This window comes from Alligator mississippiensis, chromosome 8 (genome assembly GCF_030867095.1).
Source record: "Alligator mississippiensis isolate rAllMis1 chromosome 8, rAllMis1, whole genome shotgun sequence".
Lineage (NCBI taxonomy): Eukaryota > Metazoa > Chordata > Crocodylia > Alligatoridae > Alligator > Alligator mississippiensis.
In genome coordinates, this window is record NC_081831.1 from 19459993 (window position 1) to 19481973 (window position 21981).

The 21981-nt window shown below is 43.5% G+C and overlaps 1 protein-coding gene across 5 annotated transcripts in view; it reads right to left on the minus strand.

The window, feature by feature from the left end:
* Positions 1 to 2363: 2363 nt before the first annotated feature.
* The window catches only part of TEKT3 (tektin 3), a 253946-nt gene continuing 234328 nt past the window's right edge, over positions 2364 to 21981 (minus strand). For all 5 annotated transcript variants that reach the window (XM_059732194.1, XM_014595763.3, XM_059732195.1 and 2 more), the window contains 7 exons: positions 20804 to 21410; positions 19659 to 19742; positions 12153 to 12223; positions 11694 to 11837; positions 8494 to 8716; positions 7124 to 7278; positions 2364 to 2738 (listed from right to left, as the gene is read on the minus strand). In XM_059732194.1, coding sequence (XP_059588177.1) covers positions 2522 to 2738; positions 7124 to 7278; positions 8494 to 8716; positions 11694 to 11837; positions 12153 to 12223; positions 19659 to 19742; positions 20804 to 21382 — 1473 coding nt within the window. In that variant the 5' untranslated portion in view covers positions 21383 to 21410 and the 3' untranslated portion in view covers positions 2364 to 2521. The remainder of the gene's footprint in view (positions 2739 to 7123; positions 7279 to 8493; positions 8717 to 11693; positions 11838 to 12152; positions 12224 to 19658; positions 19743 to 20803; positions 21411 to 21981) is intronic.

The window sequence follows — 21981 nt, forward strand, 5'->3', positions numbered from 1 at the left end:
TAAGGAGCAATAGGGGGGCTGCTGCTTAGCACCTGCTGCCCCTAAGCCAGACAGGCCACAGACATCAGCTGGAGGCCCCTAAAGGGGAGAGGCTCCCTGCCTCTGCCCTCCACCCCCCATGCAGGTGAACTGGGGTTGTGCTTGCCACCACTGCTGCTACCTTGGGACCAGTCCTGTCCAGCACAGCCTGCAGCAGGGAATGGCATACTCCCCACCTCCCACCCCTGTTGCCAAGGGGGCTGTGACTACGGGAAAGACTCCTATGGAGTAGGTGGTAAAAGCAACTTTTCCCGGGGCTCCAGGAGGCAGCTCTGGTAGCTGCTGCCTGCCCCACAAGAGCAAGGGCTTTTCCCAGGTCCCGATGGATGAAACTGTGATTCTTGCCAGTGATCTAGCTGTGAGAGTGGGGTTTCTCCCTGTGGCTGTCAGAGTACAAGCAAGAGCTCTGCCTCCTTCTCTCCTGCTTACAGCAGGGGGAATGAAAGCAAGGGACTTTGGGATGCTCCTATACTTGTCCACATGTTGAATTTGTTGCGGAAAACCTTCCCAAGTCAAAGAAGTTGCTGTTTTAAATAGAAAACTTCTTGTTGTTGCAGATCTGGCATTTTGAGACTAGATTGGCCATTTTTTTAGTGGGACAAATGTGGAAGTGTGGCTGCAGGCTTTTTGTCGTGCAGAAACAGCAGATTAAGTGCAACAAAAGTAACGTCTGTCTGTCTAAGGAACTCTGTCTTAAAGAACAGTAACTATGTTGAATTCTACAGAATGACTTATGATTAACATCCGTGTGGGAACTCACTCAGGTCCATTGACTATAAAGCAAGTCTAATTGTAATTTTGCAGATAGGAGCCTAGGGTTAAATTTTCAAAAAAGTGTGTAAATGACCAAGAGTGATTTAGGCATGTAGGACCATATCTGTAGAGGTACTTAGGTACTCCTACTAGGTGCTTTAAAAATCCCATTAAGCCTCTATACTTTTCAAACTATAGCTCTTAGGAGCTTATGGCTTATTGAAAGGGTCTGGCTCATTGAAAGGGAACTGGCTCCTAAGTCACTTAGGAGCTTTTGAAAATTATAGGCCTTGATCCATAAAGTGCATACCACTGTATTTATGCTAGCAGTGTTCACAGATGCAAAGCCTAGTACCATCCTAATTATAGGTTATTGGAGAAGCCAGCTATTTGAGTGGGATTATACAGAGTTTTAAATATGAAAGATAGATTTATAAATGGAAGCTATTGACTTTCAGCTTGTTCTTTCCAGCTTTATAATACAGTTCTGACTTGTGTCTACAAAGCCATTATAGTTGATGTTCACCGTGTTCTGTTGCTTCTCCCAACAAGCTATCTTTGCACTAGGATCTGAATTTATAATAATTAGATTTACCTCCCAGAATAGTCTCCAGTTAACTGAGTAAGAACACATTCTTGTTACCAGACTATATTTTATTTCTGTCATGTCCTAGCACTGACATAACTATAAATTTCAGGCACAGTACATGACATGACAAGCATTCTTCAAAGGCAAGAAGATTATCATATATAGAAACGGGCTTTACAATCTGGTCACTCAAGCGTATGAATAGAACATATTGGAAGGCTTTGTGGGATTCATCATGTTTTGTGTTTATTCTGCTGCAAACCTAAAAATACTTTATGATCAACACCTAATCACTCTAATTGCTGAGTATTTTTAGCTTCACTTCTGCTTTTTCCCATTAGACAGAAACAAATGGAGAAAGACCCTGCAATTTTAGATTTCTAAAATTCTAAGATGAGGTGGCAGAATAATTCCCACTGTGAGTGGATTTTCTCTCAGTGACAAAGTGGAAGAGTCTACACATGCAACTAATGTCCTGAAAGCTTTCCCCAGCAGGGCGTCTACGCATGCTCCCATCTGCAATTTGTTTCCAGTCAGCAGTCTACACATGCACTACTGCACAGTAGTTACTGTGGGGTTAATCTACTAGTATTTACAGGTAGTAACCAACCCTTCAGTAAAACACTGCATATGTGCAGACAGTGACGCTTTACTGGCCATGTCTACATGAGAGGCTGACTGCGCAGTCATTTAGTACTTGCATACCCAAATACTAAGTAGCATCCCTGCATGGCTTCCTGGTGATGCTGACTATGCGGTAGCTCATTACTACTGCACAGTAGTGTCGTGTCACAGTCCATGCCGCACAATGATACTGTGCAGTAAGCATCTCATGTAGATATGGCCATTGTGTGGTAGATTAGTTTACTGCACAGTAAACTGTCTCATGTAGACACATCCACAGAATGTTTTAATCTGATCTCTATACATATTATGAATGAGTGCATCTCACAAGGGCGAAAAAATCTCTCAAGACATGACATAAAAGAGTAAACGATCTTTTAATTACTTTTTAGAGAGTCCATTAGTAAGTGAAAATATAACCACAGATTTTTAAAATATTTTAGTGCAATAGAGAAAACCTCCCCCACAGCAAGTTTTCATGAACCAGTGAAGAAACATCTCCAGAATTGTATCTGTCTATGTGTAACCCACCAACCTGAGAGTATTAGGGAAGGTCTTACGCATCCCCATACATTTCTCCTGATCAATGAAGAGGGAGTTAGCTTTGACAGCCAGGTCATGCTCCAGGTTAGATTTAGTGTGGACCAACATCTGCAACGTATCCTCTGCATCCCGCAACCTCTGCTGAAGGCTCTGGATTGTGTCATCAATTTCATGGACCTCATTAACAAGTCTAGAAAAGAGCAACAAGCCCACAGTTAGCAGATTCTATTCTGTTCCTATTACTCAACGCTTTGCTGGTGCAGCATTATTTTACAGGCTCCTTGCTGACACAAATGTTTCTGACTTAGAGCTGGAACCTGGCTCCTATGCAATTCAGTGGCAAAACTATTGTTGACTTCAATGAGGAGGCAAGCATGCCGCTCTGAAACTACTAATTCATGGAAACAACTGACACAACTGATCACTGCTTAGAAAAATTATGGAAAGTTGTCGTTTCCTGTTCTCATTTTATCTTTCTGGTTTGCTTGTTCTGGGTTTCTTTTTGTGTGTGTGCACGTGCATGCGCGCACACACACACACACACACACACTTACATAAAGGATAAAACCCAGAATATTTGAAAAATTAAGAGAAGAAAACAAATTAAGGCAGAACAAAAACTTTAGGGTGTTCAGAAAATTGTTGCATGTGAAACACTTTTACAGGATATACAATTAATAAACAGAGCTTAAAATTGTTTTTGAAGAACTTTATGTTGACTCTTGAGCAGCCCTCTCAAGAGAGTGGGGTGAGGTACTGGGCTTTGAGGTACAAGCTGGAGAGCGGTACAAAAGATGTCCCTATGGTTAGTGTAAAAGCCTAAGATCTGAGAGGCACAGAGTCAGATCCCTGGCCTACCACAGACACGGTGTGTGATCTTGAGCAAATTACTTGGGCCCTGATCCTCAAAGACCTAACTTTGAAGGTAACTTCTATTGATTTCAAAGGGAGTTAGGATTCTGGGTACCTTTGTCGGTCTTTGCCTTAATTCCCCATCTTCATAATAGATGATATGGATATTTACCTTACTTGACCTCATATACATAAAATATTATGAGGTGTCCAGATACTACCGTGACAAGGTCTGGGTAAGAACCAAAGACACATAGTCAGGAAACGTGTGGCTGAATCCAACTGGCTGCCTACTTGAATATTATGATTATTATAATTGAATATTATAGTATTTCCTAATGAGAAGGAATGGTGCTCTGCTTATGTTAGCAGAGGGAGAGCCAGGACAGCTGTGATGAGAGGAGAAAGGCTGTTGGGGAGAAAGCAGCTCCAATACAATGGTGAGCTGTGCCTATTCTTGGATGCCATCATCTAACTGTCCTCCTTGAGGCTAAAGAGAACTTCAGATAATTACAATTATTTGCAATGTTTTGTCCATTTAATTTCTGCATGTGTACACAGGACTCTGGCATGTCCACATGGGTATAAACTCAAAGAAATAATTATTCCTGCTTTTTGACAATGTAGGTGGGAAGTTACACCACCAGCCACCAAAACGTATCAGGGCATTTTCCTAGCAGTGTATGTAAAGATTTCTTGGTGGGATCAGCAGTCAAACAGCAGTTTTGAAATGGTGCTCCTTTCAAATCAATCCGCATCAGTCAGAACAACTCGTGTGGAATAACAGGAAAACATCTGCCGGGAGAAACACCAGTATCTAGGTGTGCTGTATCTCGAGCAGTCTTTGCTTCTCCCAGATATCATCCCACTTGTGACTTCTCTTAGGAGGAGAATGTGATTAATGCAACATCTGAAGCTTTAACTGCACTCACATTTTATTTTTTTAAAAGGCAAAGACTGAGGCTTTAAAAGGGTTTCCATTGAAACAACTGAAGCTGTTTTTGAGGCTTATGAGAATGGCCGTAGAATTAGCATTGTGGGGGCTCTTAGGAGAAGTATAAGCACAATTATTACATAAAGAGCCACCGATGGAGAAGGGTCTTACAATAGCAGACCTCTGGATAAACTAAGCAGCGTTGTGATGTGGCAGATTCCCTCCTGAGTCGAGAACCATTAGAGAATTCCTGTGGCCACAATCAGACCAGCCCACTGCGCCTCCAAGACTTGTCATACCTGACACGTGACCTTAGAGCAGAGGATCCCAGGCCAGCCAGGAGAAGTGTATTCAAGAACAAGAAGAGCTAGAAACTGCCCCCCCCCCCCCCCAACCCTGCACAAGGATTTGTACAAGGATACTTATATGAGAAGGAGTTGAGCGTTCCACCCCCCGAGCCCTTGGGGGAAGATCAGCCAGCTCTCTTTTCTCTCTTTTGAAACTTGGGACCCAGCCGGGGATACAGTAAGGTGAAAACCAATTTTTAGATGAGGGGCCAAACCGAAAAAAAAAGGAAAATGTTTTATTTGAGACAGGAAATGCTTTGCTATTCCAGAAAAATAAAAAAAAGCTGGAAAAAAAGGAATGTGCTCTGGTTAACTTGAAATATTTTGTTGAAACAGAAATGAAATAACATGCTTCATTTTGTGGTTATTTGAACATTATGTCTTTTTGTCCTTTTTAATTTACATGATCTTTTAAACAAGAAATGCCATGTTGGAATGTTTCAACATTTTCTATGTTTTTTTCCATTCATTTTTCTTACTAAAACTTTCCTAAATTCAATCTGCATATTTCAGTCTCCCTCTCACTCCTCTCCAAATTTCTGTCCACTGTCATGGGAATTTATGTCATTTTTCCTCCTCAGAGAATAGATGCTGAGACTGCCTCCAATAGCTTGAGGGACTGATTCTCTACCCATGTGCAATCCCTGATTGATCCATCTTGCAGGCCACCGAAGTCTTCCTCTGTTTCCCATTCTTTTGGCTGCAGTACTTGATACTCGGGGCTGTGCGAAAGGGCACCGTTCCATTTCGACTTGAGTTTTGAGGTTTTGATAGAACAGCATTTCATTTCAAATTTCACTTCGATTTGAAGCCGCTGTTCCGCTTCGCTTTGTCAAACCAGCGATGCTGTTTCGACGTTTCTCCCATGCGCTATAATGGGGAAGCTTGAAACAGCCCCTCTCATCCGGCAGGCAGATGGGGGCCCACAACCCCGGGAGAGCTGCGGGGGCTGTGCCAGTGCTCCCAGGGCTGCGGGCCTCCGATCTGCCTGCCAGATGAGGGAGGGAAGCCAGGTGATGCCGCCTGGGACCAGGAAGCTGGGGAAGTGAAATGAGCTCAGTTCCCCTCCCCAGCCCTACGATTGGGCTGGGGAAAGGAATTCAGCATGGGCTCAGTTCCCTTCCCCTGCACTGTGATCGGCTTCCCGCAGCCCAGGAGTGGGAGGCAGGGAGAGCCAGGGCTGCACTCCTGGCTGAGCCAGATGGGGCTGTGGGGCCACTGGGAGCACAGCCCTGGTTCTCCCCTGTCTCCCACCACCTGGCTGCTAGCTGCTTCGTAACTCGAATGTTGGGCTGAGTTCCTTTCCCCAGCCCTAGATGGGCTGAGTTTCTGTCCCGAGCCTGATCTAGCGCTACATGGGGGAACTCAGTTCAGCTAGCGGCTGGCTGCTTCAAAACTTGAAACATTTCAAAACTTTTCAAATTTTTCAACTAGCCTCATTTTGTATTGAGGCCGTTTTGAAGCCCTTCACTTCGATTTGATTTCGCTGTTTGAGCTTGAAATTAGTTAAAACAGTGTCGAAACAAAACAGCAGGCAAAATTTCACGCAGCCCTACCACCCAACTCCAAAAGGCTCATTTGAGGAAGAGCAACTCTTTATCTTCTCCCTTGTACAGAGCTGGCTGGGCCCTCTGAATAACTCCAATGGAGACATTTAGTGGACTTCAGTTACATTGAATATAATATAGTCTGGAGAGCTTCAGTTGCCGATGGCATGGGGGGTGTTGCTTCACTGTCCTGGTCAGCTTTATTAGAAAGCAACAGAAATAAGAGCAAGGGTGATAGTCTGCCTGACTGATGCCAGTGGTAAAACTTCCATTGACTTCATTAGGTTCCCCCACTAGGTTTCTATTAGTTGCAGAGCTGTGGGAGCCAAGAAGCTGCTGAATCTTTGGAGCCAGACTGCAAAGATTAGTGAATGTACATAGCCACCTCAGTTCTATTCTAGACATTTGGCACCTTGGTAACTAGTGTTCCTCTCTCAAAACAGAAACACACAAAACATTTGCCAGACTGGGATAGTAAAGTCTTAGTCTTACAAGGCACTGAGTAAGGATTGTTTTTATCTCATAGAAGAAATTCAGCTGCTTTGCAGGATTGAGCTGTAACCGGTTCACACTGTAAAGATAAAAATTATGGCATGACAGTTTTGAACTCTTTTCTGTATCTCTCCTGTAAGAAAGGAAGCCATTCAGGGCCCCCCTTTGTTGGAGAAAATAATTTGTATACAATTATCACAACACTACCTGAAGCCTGGGATGAATCCATGACTGCATTTAAGATTATTATAAATTGATTCTTATTCACCTATGCTTGTCATGTTGCAAAACTACCATTTTCCATTGGCATGAAACAGCCATGGAATGGGTGGTTGCTTCTAACATCAATCATGCTCACTCACATTTCCTTATATCAGATGGCGCCTCTATGTGCTCGTCTTACCGTAATTGGGCAGAGTCCCGGCACAGCTCCACATTAGGTCTCCGTGTGCGCTCATCCAGCCGTGTGTGGGCTACCTTTAGGGGAGGTCCTTTGTCCCTAATGGCTTTTCTAATGGCTTCTATGGTCATCTCAGTCTGGAAGATTTCCTGTAGAGTCTGACATTTAAAAATATGCACAAATGAATTATGCTATTTAAACGACACACACACACACACACACACACACACACACTCTCTCTCTCCATTCCCCCTCAATCCTCTATCAGTCTGCAGGAAATCCTGAATTCAAGAAGCTGCCAATGTTATATGTTGTAGAACCTTTGACTTTTAGGTGATAGCTGGTTGCCAGGGTTGTGTTTTGCTCTAAGCTAACAAAGGAGAAAGAGAAGTAAACAGCTTGTCTGTACAGTTCATTTTCTAAAGGTAGCATTGATATTGGGCCCACTCCAATGCTTAATGATGTCTATGGCTATCCTGCTAAGACGTGAATGGAAGCAGGACTGCACTCAGATAGAAATCCGGAACTCTTGTGAATTCAGGAGCAGAAACCCTGAGTAAGGGTCTTTTCTCAAACTTATTATTAGAGAAGAAAACAGCTTCCAGTTGTTCAGTCTGTCCTCCTTGGTGTAGCTACCAACTGAAACTAGATTTTGCAGTAAAGAATAGATCTATTGGATTGGTGGCTCCCTTGGATACCAGATTCAGGGATGATTTGTCCAGCAAGATAAACCAGCATGGACCAGTAGAAACCATGAAGCTATAAAAGTTTCTAATAGAATATACCAGAATTTTTACTTTGTATGATTAGAGGATCATTCTGGGGATAAGAATAGCCTTGATTAGAAAAGCATAGTATAAAATACACCTGTCAGCATGGCTTATTTCTTTGCACCTCAAGGGGCAATCACAGTGTGGGGAGGCAGGTGATGGTACTGTCAATGGGGGCAATCATGATATCCAGTAGAGTAAATATGATTAGAGTCCTGTCACCAAAGGATGCAAAGTGGATGAGTTGAATACGTGCTAGATCCCCTAGTTATGGCTACCTCTTTGTCAGCAAGAAAAAAGAAATGTACTACATAAACAACCCAACACGCAAACCAAAATATGGTGTCGGGTAAAAATGATATTGTTGGGTGTGTCTTGTTGAAAATTTCCAAATTTTCATTTTTTCAGTGAGTTTTGTTTTTTTTTTTTTTTGTAAATGTTGAGATTCAGTCAGAAAATGATAATAAATAAATAGTTTCTACTTTTTTGGTGAAATGTTTCTATATACTTTGACCTCCTTCTCCTCTGAAGCCAAAGAACCCACAGGGAAGCTCTAATTTCCAAGCAACAACCTTAAGAAAAAAGGCAGAAAGTTCTGCTTACCTTAGCCAGGTGAGCCTGAATCTTATTTTTGGCATCAGCTGTCTCTGCAATGCGATTAGTGAAGGCAACATTCACTTTGTTAAACTGGTTCCACATCTCATTTGCAGTCACAACCAGCAGGTTTTCAATATCATCCCTCAGTTTGGAGGAGGCAGTCCGTTCACTCTGAGAGCGTAAAATATTATCATCTGTAAACTTGGCCCAGGACTCTGGCACAGAGATCCTAGCAAAACAAAACAAGAAGAATACAATAAACACAATGCTGTCAAGGTCACTACAGGAAATTATATATCCCAATAGGGAGGAAGTTGGATTAAAATGATCCTTGCAAGAAATTCATGACCCTAACTCTACTGCGTAAAAGAGAATATGCCCAGAATGCAGTTTATCAACTAATGCTAATCTTTATCATCCAAAAAATATGAAATATTCCATATTTTAAAGACAGTTCTAAAATTGTATGCAGGCTTAAAAACACATCGTCTCACAGTCCAGCCAGCATTTTAGTCATGTTGAAGATTTTAGTGATACCACATATTTATAAATATATTGATTATTTGCATACTCCAGGTGACAAAGTTTCAAGATGAAGGGTAACGTACAATCAAGTTATTCTGTTCAGTAATAGTGAAAACAACTTTATACAAGTGAGGTGGAATATAGTCTGATATTCAGTTCCCTTTCTTCCTGACCCTTCTTTCACATTTGGAGTGACATTCACACCTATTGTAAGGGCCAGAATAAAGTCAATGTGGGACTTTAATCCTATTTAAAACCCATTTTCCAGCCTCAGCACATTTTACCCTCTAAAAGTTTATCAACTTTGAGCTTCATTCCTTTTGTTCATGATTCCCTTTTTCTTCCAAATTCTCCTGAACCTAAAAGGCAGGTGGGGCAGCAATCCCCACTGCCCCACTATGTGTGGTGGGCTCTATCATGACCCCCCATCCCCCACCCACTCTCCCAGACCCAGCTCCTGGCTCTTTAAAAAAAAAAAAGACCCATTCACCGGCTGCTGCCAGGTGGCATGGGGGGGGGGTGCATCCATGCTGCCCCTGCTCCCCCATGCTGTGTTGGGGGCTCTGCCACAAGCCCTGCAACCCAGCCCACTCTCCCAGACCACACATGGCTGCCCTGCCTGGCCCCAGCTCCTGCACTGGCCCCCACTGCCCTGCACTGTGTGTGGGGGCTCTGCCATGAGCCCCCAGAAGCCCTGACAGCTGCTGCAGCAGCTGGTGAGTAGGGGCTTTTTTTTTTTTTAAACAACTGGGAGCTGGGGCAGGCGGGGCAGCCATCGAGGGAGCTGGGAGAATGGGCAGGGGAGGGGGACTCATGGCAGAGCCCCCCACACAGCATGGGGCAGTGGGGATCACCCATCCCCCACCTGGCAGGAGCCAGTGAGTGGGGTTTTGTTGTTGTTGGGGTTTTTTTAATAGAGCCAGGAGCTGGGGCCAGATGGGGCAGCCATGGGAGGGGCTTGGAGGGTGGGCAGGGGTTGGGCAGCACTCTGGGGGGCTGAGGAAGCAGGCAGGGGATGGAGTCTGGCAGGGGTCCCCCCACGGTACCCTCGTCCAGCTCCTACTCCCCTGCCCCCTACTTACCAACATGGAGTCCGGGTGCAGCTCCCTGCGGCAGTGAGCAGGGACAGCCCAAATCTCCAAAGCTCTCCAAATCTTTTCTGAATTGATTCAGAGAGCTTTGAATTGATTCAGACCTTTTTAGTCGTCTCCTGATTCGACACTGGATTTGGAGATTTGGCCACCAAATTGGGCCGAATCTCCTCTGAATCGAATCAGCACCCAAAGCTTCACACGAGCCACCTGCAGTCTTTGCCAAGCTCCAGCCAGGAAGCAGAGGAGAGGGGCCAGCCCTGCTGTGGAGCAGAGAGCCCTGCCCAGCCCAGAGAGCATGCTGGGATGCTGGGGGAGTCTGGTTTAACTTAAACCAGCAAGGGGTCTGGGACAGACATTGCATAAACCAGTTTAACCCAAATCAGTTAAGTCTGATACTACATTCAACCAGGTTTGTCTTAAACTGGTTTTAACCACTTTCAAACTGGTTTATGTGTGCTAAACATCTGTTCTGTTAGTTTCTGATCGCTTAAACTAGTTTATGTGTAATGTCTGTTCCTAGTCACAGGGTTGAAGAGGTTCTGGTCTCTTATGAGCAAGAGAACTGTATGGCAAGACCACTGCTCCTTCTTTCATTTAATTCCTATTTCATTTATGCTCTGTACAGAGGGCTCTTTACCCATAAGTCCAAGGCCTCCAACATTATATAAATAAATTTAGGTCTCATAGATTTCAGATAAACACCAACTGAGCTGAGAGAATGCCATATTGTTCCACTTATAAATTGACTCTGCATATAAATAACCCCATATTTTCAGGTTCAATATAATGAAAAAGAGCTTTTTCTGAATATAAATCAATAATAACAGGTAAAAACCTTGAATTGCTATTCCCCTTACAAAACCCAACAGGAGAATTAATCAACCAAGGAAAAGACTCAAAAGGCTAACTGTACTAAAAATACTGAAATAAAAATACCACTCAAAAGCCAAAAAAAAAGAAGCACACTTGGCATGTTTATTCCAAGCATAAAAATACTACAGGTATAAAAGTCAAGACTCTAATAGGTCTGATTATAGTTTGACCCCACATAAGTCAGGTGTGATTTTCATAGTTCTTTGGAGAAAGAAGTAGAGTTATGGCCAGAATAACACAGTACACGTGAACTTTAACAACAACATTATACATCTAGAACTACTGAACAGGTGTTGAATTCAGTTTTTTTTCACTTTTAAGTTATGGCTGAGAGTTTCAAAGCTGCCAAAAGGATCTGAACACCGAACCCCATTAATTTTGTTAGGAATGAGGTGTTCATATCAATGTAAGCAGTGTCTCAGTTTAGTTATGCTTGATCTTTGCCTGTCCATTTTTTTTCTCCCTCCCTCCTCTTCATGTGTTTCCTGCTGCTCGCAATCCCAGTTCCCAACCTTGTCAGTCAGATGCACTTAAATCCAGATTACACCAGAAGCCTTTCCTAACAGTGGGTTCAGCAGAGCTTTGCAAACATTCGTGTTGCACAGCCCTGACCAGTGAAAACTCACCCTGAAAGAAGCAGGCCTCTGTCAGACTCCTTGGCTCTGAGAAATTTCTGAACAACTCATATAATACATAGGTTAGACTGGTACTTACGTGGCATCCACTCGCTCAACTCCTCTGTAATAACTGATGCCATCAGAAGTGTTCCTTAAATGATGACATTTATCATCGATCCGGTGAGCTGTTTGCTTATCGGCAAGGTCTTTCTCCAGCTCGTGCTGGGCTGCCCTGTCAGATCTGGGAGACGATGAAAACAATTATTAGAGGATGCATAATATCGAGCATAGCAGGCTGCATCTCTCTCTCTATTTCAAATGCACCTACCACTAAGCTCAGCAATCCTTATGAAAAGCATCACATTTTCCAAGGGGCCTACATCAACTTGTTCAACGACTAGACCATATTTAAACAAAATAGCTGAAACAACTTTTCAATGTGGAAGACATTCCTCTCCCCTGAAGCTACATTTGGAAGAGGGGGTAACTGTGGTGTTTACATCAGAAATTAAAATACAATTCAGCTGTGAGAAGTGGAGACAAATTTCTTCCTTACGCAAGCTGCGCTATCGCCTTATCCAGGTGGCGCCTCATCCTCTCCTGACATGATTTGATGACGTCAACTTCCTGGTCAACGACAAAATCAGAATTCCATCAATGTCTGCACTTATTAATTCTGACATCACTCATTACAATGAGAGCATCCTCACACTCCTGCCCAAGTGCTGGGTCTAGGTGAGCACTGAGCAGCAGTAAGTTGGTGCTGGGTACCTGCTACTCTCTACGTCCCAAGCAAGTGTATAGAGAATGGACACAGAGCAGAAAGAGCTTGGCTTTTCCTCTGCAACACTCAGGCCAGTGCAGAGCCAGCACAATGTGTGTGGGGAGGAAGAGGAGGAGTAGCATGTACTTTGTTACTACAAACTGCAGGTCCTATTCCTGACTCTGGCACTGACTTGTTGTGGGAATGCAGGTGAGTCACACGTTGGAGGTAGCAACACACTTCTACATCCCTGGAGCAAGCTGAGAGTAAGAAGGAACAATTCCACTCTTGGGCTACTTCTTGAGGAGGGAAGCTATGTACTAGGGGTGTACAAAGCAGGCCCTATTCAATTCAGATTCAGATTTGGTCCGAAGCAGGGACAGTGATTCGATTAGTTGATTTGGATCACTGTCCCTGATTCGATTCGGCTGAATCTAAATCTGAATATTTGATGCTGATTTGGAGAATCAGCGATTTGGACATAGACACAGCTTTAAATGTTTTTTCTACATACCTCAAGGTACCAGAGTGGCTTGTGAACACTGCGATGCTGGGGTGAATGGAGCATCCCACGGGGGGGGGGGGGGGGCAGGGGGCCTCCATGTGCTTCCGGTCCACTTCCAGGTCCACCAGGGAGCATGCTGGGGAGCTCCCCAGCACCCTCCCAGCTTGGCGATCAGATGCAGGGGGACCCCAGGTGCCCCCCCAGACCCAAGAGGCACCAGTTGCTGAGGCGGGGGGGGGGGGCAGCACACTCCCCAGTGGACCAGGAAGTGGACGGGAAGTGCTTCTGGCCCACTTCTGGGTCTGCTGCTGAGCATACTGGGGAGCCCCCCACGCTTCTGTGGGATGCTCCATGTGCCACACCACTGCAGTGTTGACGAGTCGCCTGCTACCTAGAGCTATGTAGAAAAAACATTTAAAGCTGTGTTTATGTCCAAATTGCCAAATCTTTCTGAATCTCTCCAAATTGATTCAGAGGGCTCTGATTTGATTCAGAGAGATTCAAGGGTCCTCTGATTAGATTCAGATTCAGAGATTCGGCCACCGAGTCAAATCAGGGACCGAAGCTTCGCACAGTCCTACTATGTACTAACTGCTCCCGCTTCTGGTCAGATTATCAGGGCACAATCTTGCCCCATCTGAAAGGCCTTTGTTCATACTTATACAATGATACAAGCACCATACCATACACACGCATGGGTGCTGCCCATTTGAGCAGCCTATAACACTTTGCAAGCTGTCATATCTCTAGGATGTGGCATATGCCAGCTGCCAATACGTTTGTAGGGTTTGAGGTTCCCAATCCTACTACTGGTATATGCCAGCTGAACTCCTCAAAAGGGGTGTCACAATATTCTCTCCATCATGTAGTTTGAATTCAGTGGTAATTCAGTGGAAAAAAAACTTGTTTGCAGCCACCATGCCCTACTCACTACAATTAATCTCATTTTTACTAGACTACTTTTCTTGGATGTGTGCCATTTATGAAGTGCCACACCCACACATGACAAGGATTGCTAGTGCTATGATGACAGAAGAAGCATTCTCCGATGTTTCTAGCTGAACATACCACAGTGTGACAGGGTTATTCATAGACTGATATCACAAAAGTATTTTCTTTGAAGTCACACATCCATCACTACAACAAGCGTAGTGGCATTAGCATCAACTTTCACTGCCTGAACACAGGATTGTCAAATGTGCTGTTCATGCTGACGGCCATGTGAACGCCAATTCTATTGAAAAGTATGTAAGCAGGTAGATTATGATCCAGTGTAAATGTATGTAGGTCCTATGTTGATCAATGGATCTACATAGATTTACACCAATGAGATATATACTGTAGCCATAGGACTAACCTGGATTATTTTTTCGCTTGGATTGAGAGAAATCTTTCCAGATCTATAATGAAGCCTTTAACTCTTGTGAAAGGAGAACAGTACTGCATTATCAGTTCTCAGGGTTTTATTTGGAGTCCTATGGCATTTTGTGGAAGCCCCAGCTCTCCAAGGTATGTGATTAGATTCTCAAATAGAATATATGTTTTGAGCCATCACAGTTGCAGAGAAAAACTGGAAAATATGACTCAAGTGCACACAACACACTAAAAAAAACCCCCAACAAAACAAAGCAAAACAAAAGGCCAATTAAAAAGGAACACAACATAAAATTTTTAAAATAAAATCTCATGACCTTGAAGCCAGTTTCCTAATTTTCATGGGCCTGACTCAAGAGAAGAAAAATCCGTTACATGATCCATTTGCACAGAGTCCTAAGGGATGCAGTTTCCTTTTCAGTTTCACAAGGCCTCATGTGTAGATTTAAACTGGATATCAGGAAAAACTTCTTCACTGTTAAAGCAGTGAGGCAATAGAACAGACCACCTGGTGAAACTGTGGAATTGTTTTCATTAGAGGGTTTCAAAAAGAGGTTGGATAAGTATTGGTCAGGGATGATCTAGGGGTAGCTGTACCTATGCTCTTCTATAGGTATTGTCCATGCTTCTGGGCTTTGCTAGTTGCTACATGGGGCCAGGAAGGATATTTCCCCCTTTCCTGTTACTACACATGCTGGGAGGGGGTTCATTGTCTTCCTCGGAAGCATGGGCGTTTGCCACAGGTAAGGCTGGGGTTTGCCAATACTCCTGCTGGGACTAAAAACCCAGAGGTTCCTGGTTAGATAGTCTTGCTTCTCTACCCAGGGTCAGACTGATAGCCATATTACAGTTAGGAAGGAATTTACCACATGGCCAGATTGGTCCAGACTGTAGGGGGTTTTGCCTTCCTCTGTAGCAGGTGGTGTGGATCCCTTGAGCATATTTTAACAACCATTGCAGCAGCAGGACATTGGCCACCATTGTTCCTCTGCTTTACCTGTGGCAGGTTAGGGTTTTATGCCCTGCAGTTGTATGTCAATGCTGACTGTGTAGTTTTACTAATAGGTTAGATAAGGATTTGTATAGGATGGTTTGGATAGGATAATCCTACCTCTGGCATGGGATTGCACTAGATGACCTCTGGAGGTCCTTCTGAGCTATACTTTTCTATGATTCTAAGTGGTGACTGTACTGCACTGTACCCCCAGTTTAGGATCCCACCTCCATTGCCAATCATTATGTCATTTGTTCTTGACACACAAATATAATATAAAGTAATTGCTGGTACAATGAGTCCAAAGGGCCATGTTTGTTAAACACACACAACCAGGGATCCTGGGATTTTCTGTTTAAAAATCCCAAATTCTCTGATTAAAAAAATCCCCAAATCTGTGATTAAAAATCCAAAATCAATGTTTTTCCACAATTAAAATGAAATGCCACTATCTATCTATCTATCTATCTATCTATCTATCTATCTATCTATCTATTGAACACAATGTTTTATCAATACCATTTTAAAGTAATTTGGAAGCCTACCAGTGCCTCAATCATTATAATAAAATACATTCTAAATACCTATATAGTTTGGCATTTGATTTTGTTTTGTTTTTTAATCATGAAAAATCAGAGCTCCCCTTGCCCACTTTGCTCAGCAGGTGCGTCCAGCTGCCGCTGTCCTGCCCCTGGTACTTTGTGGCACTGAGCAGCTCTTGTATGTTGGTGTCCTGGTTCTGCCCATGCTGTTGCCTCTCACTCCCAACCCACAGACCCACCCCCCAGGTCCCCCAGCTTTCCTGGTGCCCTTCACTCCCAGCCTGCAGCTCCCCAACCCTGCTGGTGCCCCTCACTCTCAACTCACAGCCCCTAGATGCCGCACACCCCAGCCAGCCCTGTATGGACTTACAGAACTTCAGCACAGGAAGGCGACGGAGGTCCTTGGCAGGTCCAGCTGCTGGGGCTACTTCCACTTCCCTGCCTGACTGTATTGCTGGCCACGTGTGTGCACACGCACAAATGCACATGGTGCTCCCTGCCTTCAACCACCCTCTCACTACTCCCCTGAGCCCCAAGTAGCTCCTCGTAGGCTGGAACGCTTTGAGCCTGCAAGGGGAAACCTGCAGTTTCCTGCTTCAAAGGGGAAAATCTGTGTTTTCCTTCTTTAAAAGGAGAAATTTGCATTTTTCCACATGTTGCCACAGGAAACAGAAAACTTGGATCCCTGCACATAGCACAAAAGGCCTGGCTCTGGCAGGGCTCTGAAACTTAGATGAAATAAGTTCTAATAAGGGGTTCACAAAATATTTTAAAAGATGCTACACAATTTCAATATATTACAAGAAGACACATAAGAACATAAGGATTGCCATCTACTGAACTAGACCACAGGTCCATCTTGCCTAGTCTCCTGTGTCATACAGCGGCAGAAAGTGGATGCTGAAAGAGAGACGCAGCAATTCAGTGATTAACTTTTCAGTAAGACTCTCTGTCAGTTAGGTATATATTGTTTCCTTAGGATGAGAGAATTCCTCAGATTCAATACGTCATTCCACTGAGCTGCATGGTATGTGCCTGTACAAGTTGATAAATATTTAGGAACAAATGACCAATTGGCTTGGCCAACATTTCACTACTGCATGCACTACGGGAACATACTTGGCATTTGTGCTCTCAGTGGCTCAGCAGGGGCTGTGAGCAGCATAGAAATAGCTTCTCAGTCACTGGGCCTGGGCCAACTCACACTGATGTCAATGTGAATCTTAACATTTTTAATAACGGAAGTTGGATTCAGTCCCTAGGGCAAAATGCTTTCTCTGTTAAAATCAATGACAAAACACATTGACTTCCCTGCAATGACTTCCCTGAAATGAAAATTTCATCCTTTCAGAGGGATTTTCAAAACAAATACCATTGGCTTCCCTCTGAAGTCAATAGCAAACCTCCCCTATGTGAGTAAAGTCAGGCCAACTCTTTCTGAAAATCCTATACTTGATGGTCTACTGAGCTGCCCTCAAACAACTGACCAGCAGCAATCATGGAGCAGTGGTATATATGTGTTGCCAAAGACAGATTACCCACATTTCCTGTGACAGATAACTTTTCTCTTCGTGTTATACTACCCTCTTGTGCATTTTCTATTAAACTTACATGTTTCCTAGCCAATGTGGGGAAACTAGCACTCAAGTTTTTTTTTTAATTTGACCTTAAGGTAGGGACAAAACCTGGGAAGATTTCAGTCCCAAAGATGAACGTTTCAGACAGTTGTCAAGCACTGGGAAAAGTGGGGAGTAAGAGGAATTAATATGTGACCAAACCTAGAGCAATGATGGTAAGCAAGGCAGAGCAGCATTTTATTAACACCAGTTGGTGGTACCTGACCAAGCCATTTGGAGAGGCATAAACTATGAACTGAGCACATCTGCCCTTTCCATCGAACTGATGGACTGTCATTCCTTATGGTATAATTGAATGATCTGTTCTTGTATTTGAAGGAAATTGTCTTGAACTACTGCCTAAATGCCTTTATTAAAATCTTAGTGATACTATGAGCAGGCAGGGACCTACGTAAAGAAGCTTCATCAAATGATTCCATCAGATTTTTAGTTAAAACTTCTTTTTATCCAACATTTTTCCTTGGTGACTGATTATTTTTGTGAATATGTGTAATACAGGAAGCACTCAGTGCTAGAAAAAGAGAGGGAAAGATGGCCCAATACAGCACTCGCTGAGTGCAGTGGGAGTTGTTTGATTTCAACAAATCAGGGTTTTTCTTAATTTGTAATTCCTGTGTGTGAGTGTGGGGTGGGGATGGGGGGTTGATCCAGTCACAAACTTGACGGCTCTATTCCTCTAGGCTGGCTCTGTGCTCCAGCTTCCCCTACCTGTAACAGAAGTATTATTGCCAGGGACTACTCCTAGAAGTGGCTGCTCCGAAGAGACCTTTTTACAGTAGCTTTCCATCAGGAAATGGACTTCAGGCTAAGTTTTCTTTCTTCAGGAATGTGTATAGAGTTGATTGTTCTCTGGCCTCATCCCCTTTCACTGGGTAAATCCTGACCAAGGAGCCTGAAGAATGGGAGAACGGTTCTGCAAATATAGCTGAGCCTCCCTATTCCACATGGCATGGGTGACTGATGCCTCTTGAGTCGGGGGGGCATATGCCCCCCCAACATCAGTCAGCGGTCGGGGGGAGATCCCCCAGAGGCTGATTGCACTGACAGAGGAGGGAGTCCCCCAGCAGCCAATCTCACTCACCAAAAAGCAGCCATGCCACTTCCAGAAGTGGCATGGCTGCTTTTGCTGGCAGCCCTGCTCCCTAGCCAGTGCTCACAGGGGAGGCACCAGCACTCCCAACTGCCTCCCTGCCCGTCACCTAAACAGGGAGTGTGGCCTGACAGGGGAGGCACCAGCGCTCTCAAGGGGTGCACGTGCACCCCCATACACCTCCTATGCATTGCCACTGCCACATGGAAAAGCTGGTAACTGCATGGAGGGGGTCTCCTCCATGCCTGGGTCTTGTAGGCACAATCTGGACCTTAGTAATTATAGTAGTGGTGTAGTGATGTACATGTGGTGTTCCAGGGAATGTGTAAGGAGCTAGTATATGTTTGGTAATATATTTTCTTGGACCTACTGCATGGTTGGGAGAGATATTAGACAAGCATTTAGGCACCAGATGCCCTTCTTCAGGTTTGGGAAGGAAGTAAATATAGCCTAAGTCACATACCAGGCAGAACAATTACTTCTGTTTAACCCTGCGCTTAAAAAAGGAAGAGTGCAGTAAACCTATAGAGAAAAAAGAAGTTACAGAACCACCCGATCAGACGTAGGCAAAAATTTCACAGAACAACCAATCTCTCTCTGACCTTGCACTCTTTGTACACAAGGGAAACCACATAATGTTTAGAAGATGGGCTTGGGAACAAAATGTCAAGTACTAAAACAATGAACTAAACACAGGCAATGGTTTTATGACTCCTTACAGTTTACCTGCTCCCTCTGCTAACCTTGCAATACTCTACAGAAAATAACAACCCTCTTCCTTTAGGAATGGTGCGAGAGGCAAGGATTTCTTAGGATGATATATTTTATTGGACCAACTATATAGTTGGGATAAAGTTGACAATACTATGAAGTTAAAGACAACTGTTTAACTTAGGCTGTCTTTGTTTCTTTTCCAGACCTGAGGACAGGCATTTTGCATCTAAAATCTTGTTTAATTTTTCTTCTCAACTATATAGTCTGTTCAGTAAAAGATACTATATAGCAAATCTTTCTTCTCTCTTAGTAATTATAATTAAAAATGATAGTGACCTTGGTTATGGTTGAAAGCTACTACACACTGGTGTATAGGTCAGAAGCACTGACCTGTCTTTGTAGCTAAGTGCCTTTTTTCCCAGATAAACTTTAGCAAAACTTACCGTTAACAGCTGTTTTTCCACATCATCGTGCACTAGATCAATCCCCATCCTCTTCTCTCTGTGAAGTAAGCATTCTTCAGCTACCTGTCAGTATATAAATACAGCTGTTGATTATAGTCTATAGGAAGAACAATAAAGTTACACCAGACAATTAGAAATAATTCTAATAGTTTAACATTTGTGTTTTTCAAAAATGGATGTTCAGCACACAGCAAGTCTTTGTAAGAACCCTAGTAAAAATCCCAGCCCCCAGTCCTGGGAACTGTACAGACACGGAAGTAAAAGACAGTCCCTCCTTCAGATTAAGTATAAAAAAAACATACAGCAGAAGAAGACACACAGAGAGCTGGATCAGCATAAAGAAACAGAGAATGCTTTTGAGGAGGCTTTTGATGGAAAATCATTAGTTTTGCAGATGATTTTGGGGAGCTCTTCCCAAGCAGTGGGGACAGAAGCAGGCTGTTTATTTGAAAGTTAAACAAATGGGCAGTGAAGTCTGGCATCATGGAGTGCTCAGAGACAGAAGCGGACATCTCAACAGCAGTAGTCTTTGCACTTAGAATGGAAACTATCACTCGAATTTTGTTAAAATAGGCCACATCCTGAATTTTTCCTTTGTGATGCATAATTTCCCTTGAGTATAGCTAGAAAATGTCATAGGCGGGAAAACAGCCATCTTCTGAAACACATGAACCATAGCAAAACAGAAGCTACAGGCCAATATTTTGCCCACAGGAAATAATTAGTTTATAACGTCAAAGCAATCAAAACATAAAGGAGCACACACAACCTTGGTGTGACACCAAGTGAATTTGGTGAAGCTATACTGGGCATAAATCTGACCTTATGCAAGCCTAGCAAGAAGATATTGGCAATAGTTTCCTTAACTAGGATTTTGGATTAGCACATGAGAAAATATTTAGTTAAGTAAATACTATTCTGGTGTGCTCAACATGTACTGGATAGGAAACGTATCGTATGGCAAAGGCTTGTTTACTTCCAACTCAGCTAGCAGCTTCTTAATAAAAAACTTTTGAGACACAACGGAGTTGTAGTGAAACTTAATTAGATATCTGAACAGCAGCAGATGGGGAACTGACAGGCTGTAGCATACCACAGCATTTATCCATGAAACTGATACTCACCTGGAGAGGACTTTCTGTTTCAGCCAAAGCTCTTTCCAATCGTTTCTTCATGTCTGTAAGAGCATTAGTTTCTCCAATCATCTCATCTATCTCATGGTTGAGTTCTGATTTCCAAAATATTATATCGTTGACCCGTTCTCCCAGATTCTTGGTAATTTCTGATTGGGTTTTCCTGGTTTGCTGCTCTCTGTCTTGGATCATCCGGGAGGTGTCCACTCTGAGCCTCTCAGCACTGTGCCGGGAAGTCTCGGACTCTTTGTAATTGGTCAGGTTGGACTTGTACCAGTCATCTGGGGTATACCTCGTGAAAAGGGCTGTTCTATTGGAAACAAAAGGAAGCATCTTGCTTTGGGTTAACCCTTGGAAACCTTTGGAGAATGGAGCCAAAGTTGGAGTGATGGCTGCTACTTTATAATATGTGCTCGGTCTCCAAGGCAGGCTCAGGCTATGGGTTAAGGAGTAGTGTGGAAAGTGGTTCTTATAGCTTGATGCCATGGTGCTGATAGCTGGTAGGAAGTTAGTAGGTGTTGGTTTTGGATGGGCATAAGTTGCCATTAAAGTAGAACCTACAAGCTCCATGATGAAAAGTATTATTCAGTTATGTGTCCTGCAGAAACAAAGATAAGAAAACTATAAACAGTCTCTTAGCAAGGCTTGCTTAGAAGTAATAACATATCTTCTAAACTGTATGTTGCACACCATACTTATGCATCAAAAATACAGGCTTAAAACTGTAAAAAGCAATCCCTATTTCATACTATTCCAACTATTTTAATGCAGAAAGATTCAAGCTACCTAGTTATAATCTCTTGGCATGCCTTGAACTGTAGCAATGAGAAGGCTGCCAATGAGAATGACACATTTTATATCTGAATTCTGCTCTATTTTGCCCACTCAATGTTACTTTGTGGATTCTGCATCAACATTTTGTTGTTTTTGGCAATAGTGTAACTACGGGGAGTAAGCAGGGCACCAGCCTTGGGTACCAACTTCAAGGGGCACCAGACTGCCACCTTCTCGGAGTCTTTGCTGTGGCATCTCCAAATCAGATTCAGCTGAATCAAATCAGGACAGTGATTCAAATCACCGAATTGGCCGAATCTGAATCCGATCCGGTCACCTGGTCGTAGAAGGAAATGAGATTGGTCAAGCAAGACCTACCCGCAACAAACCCGTGC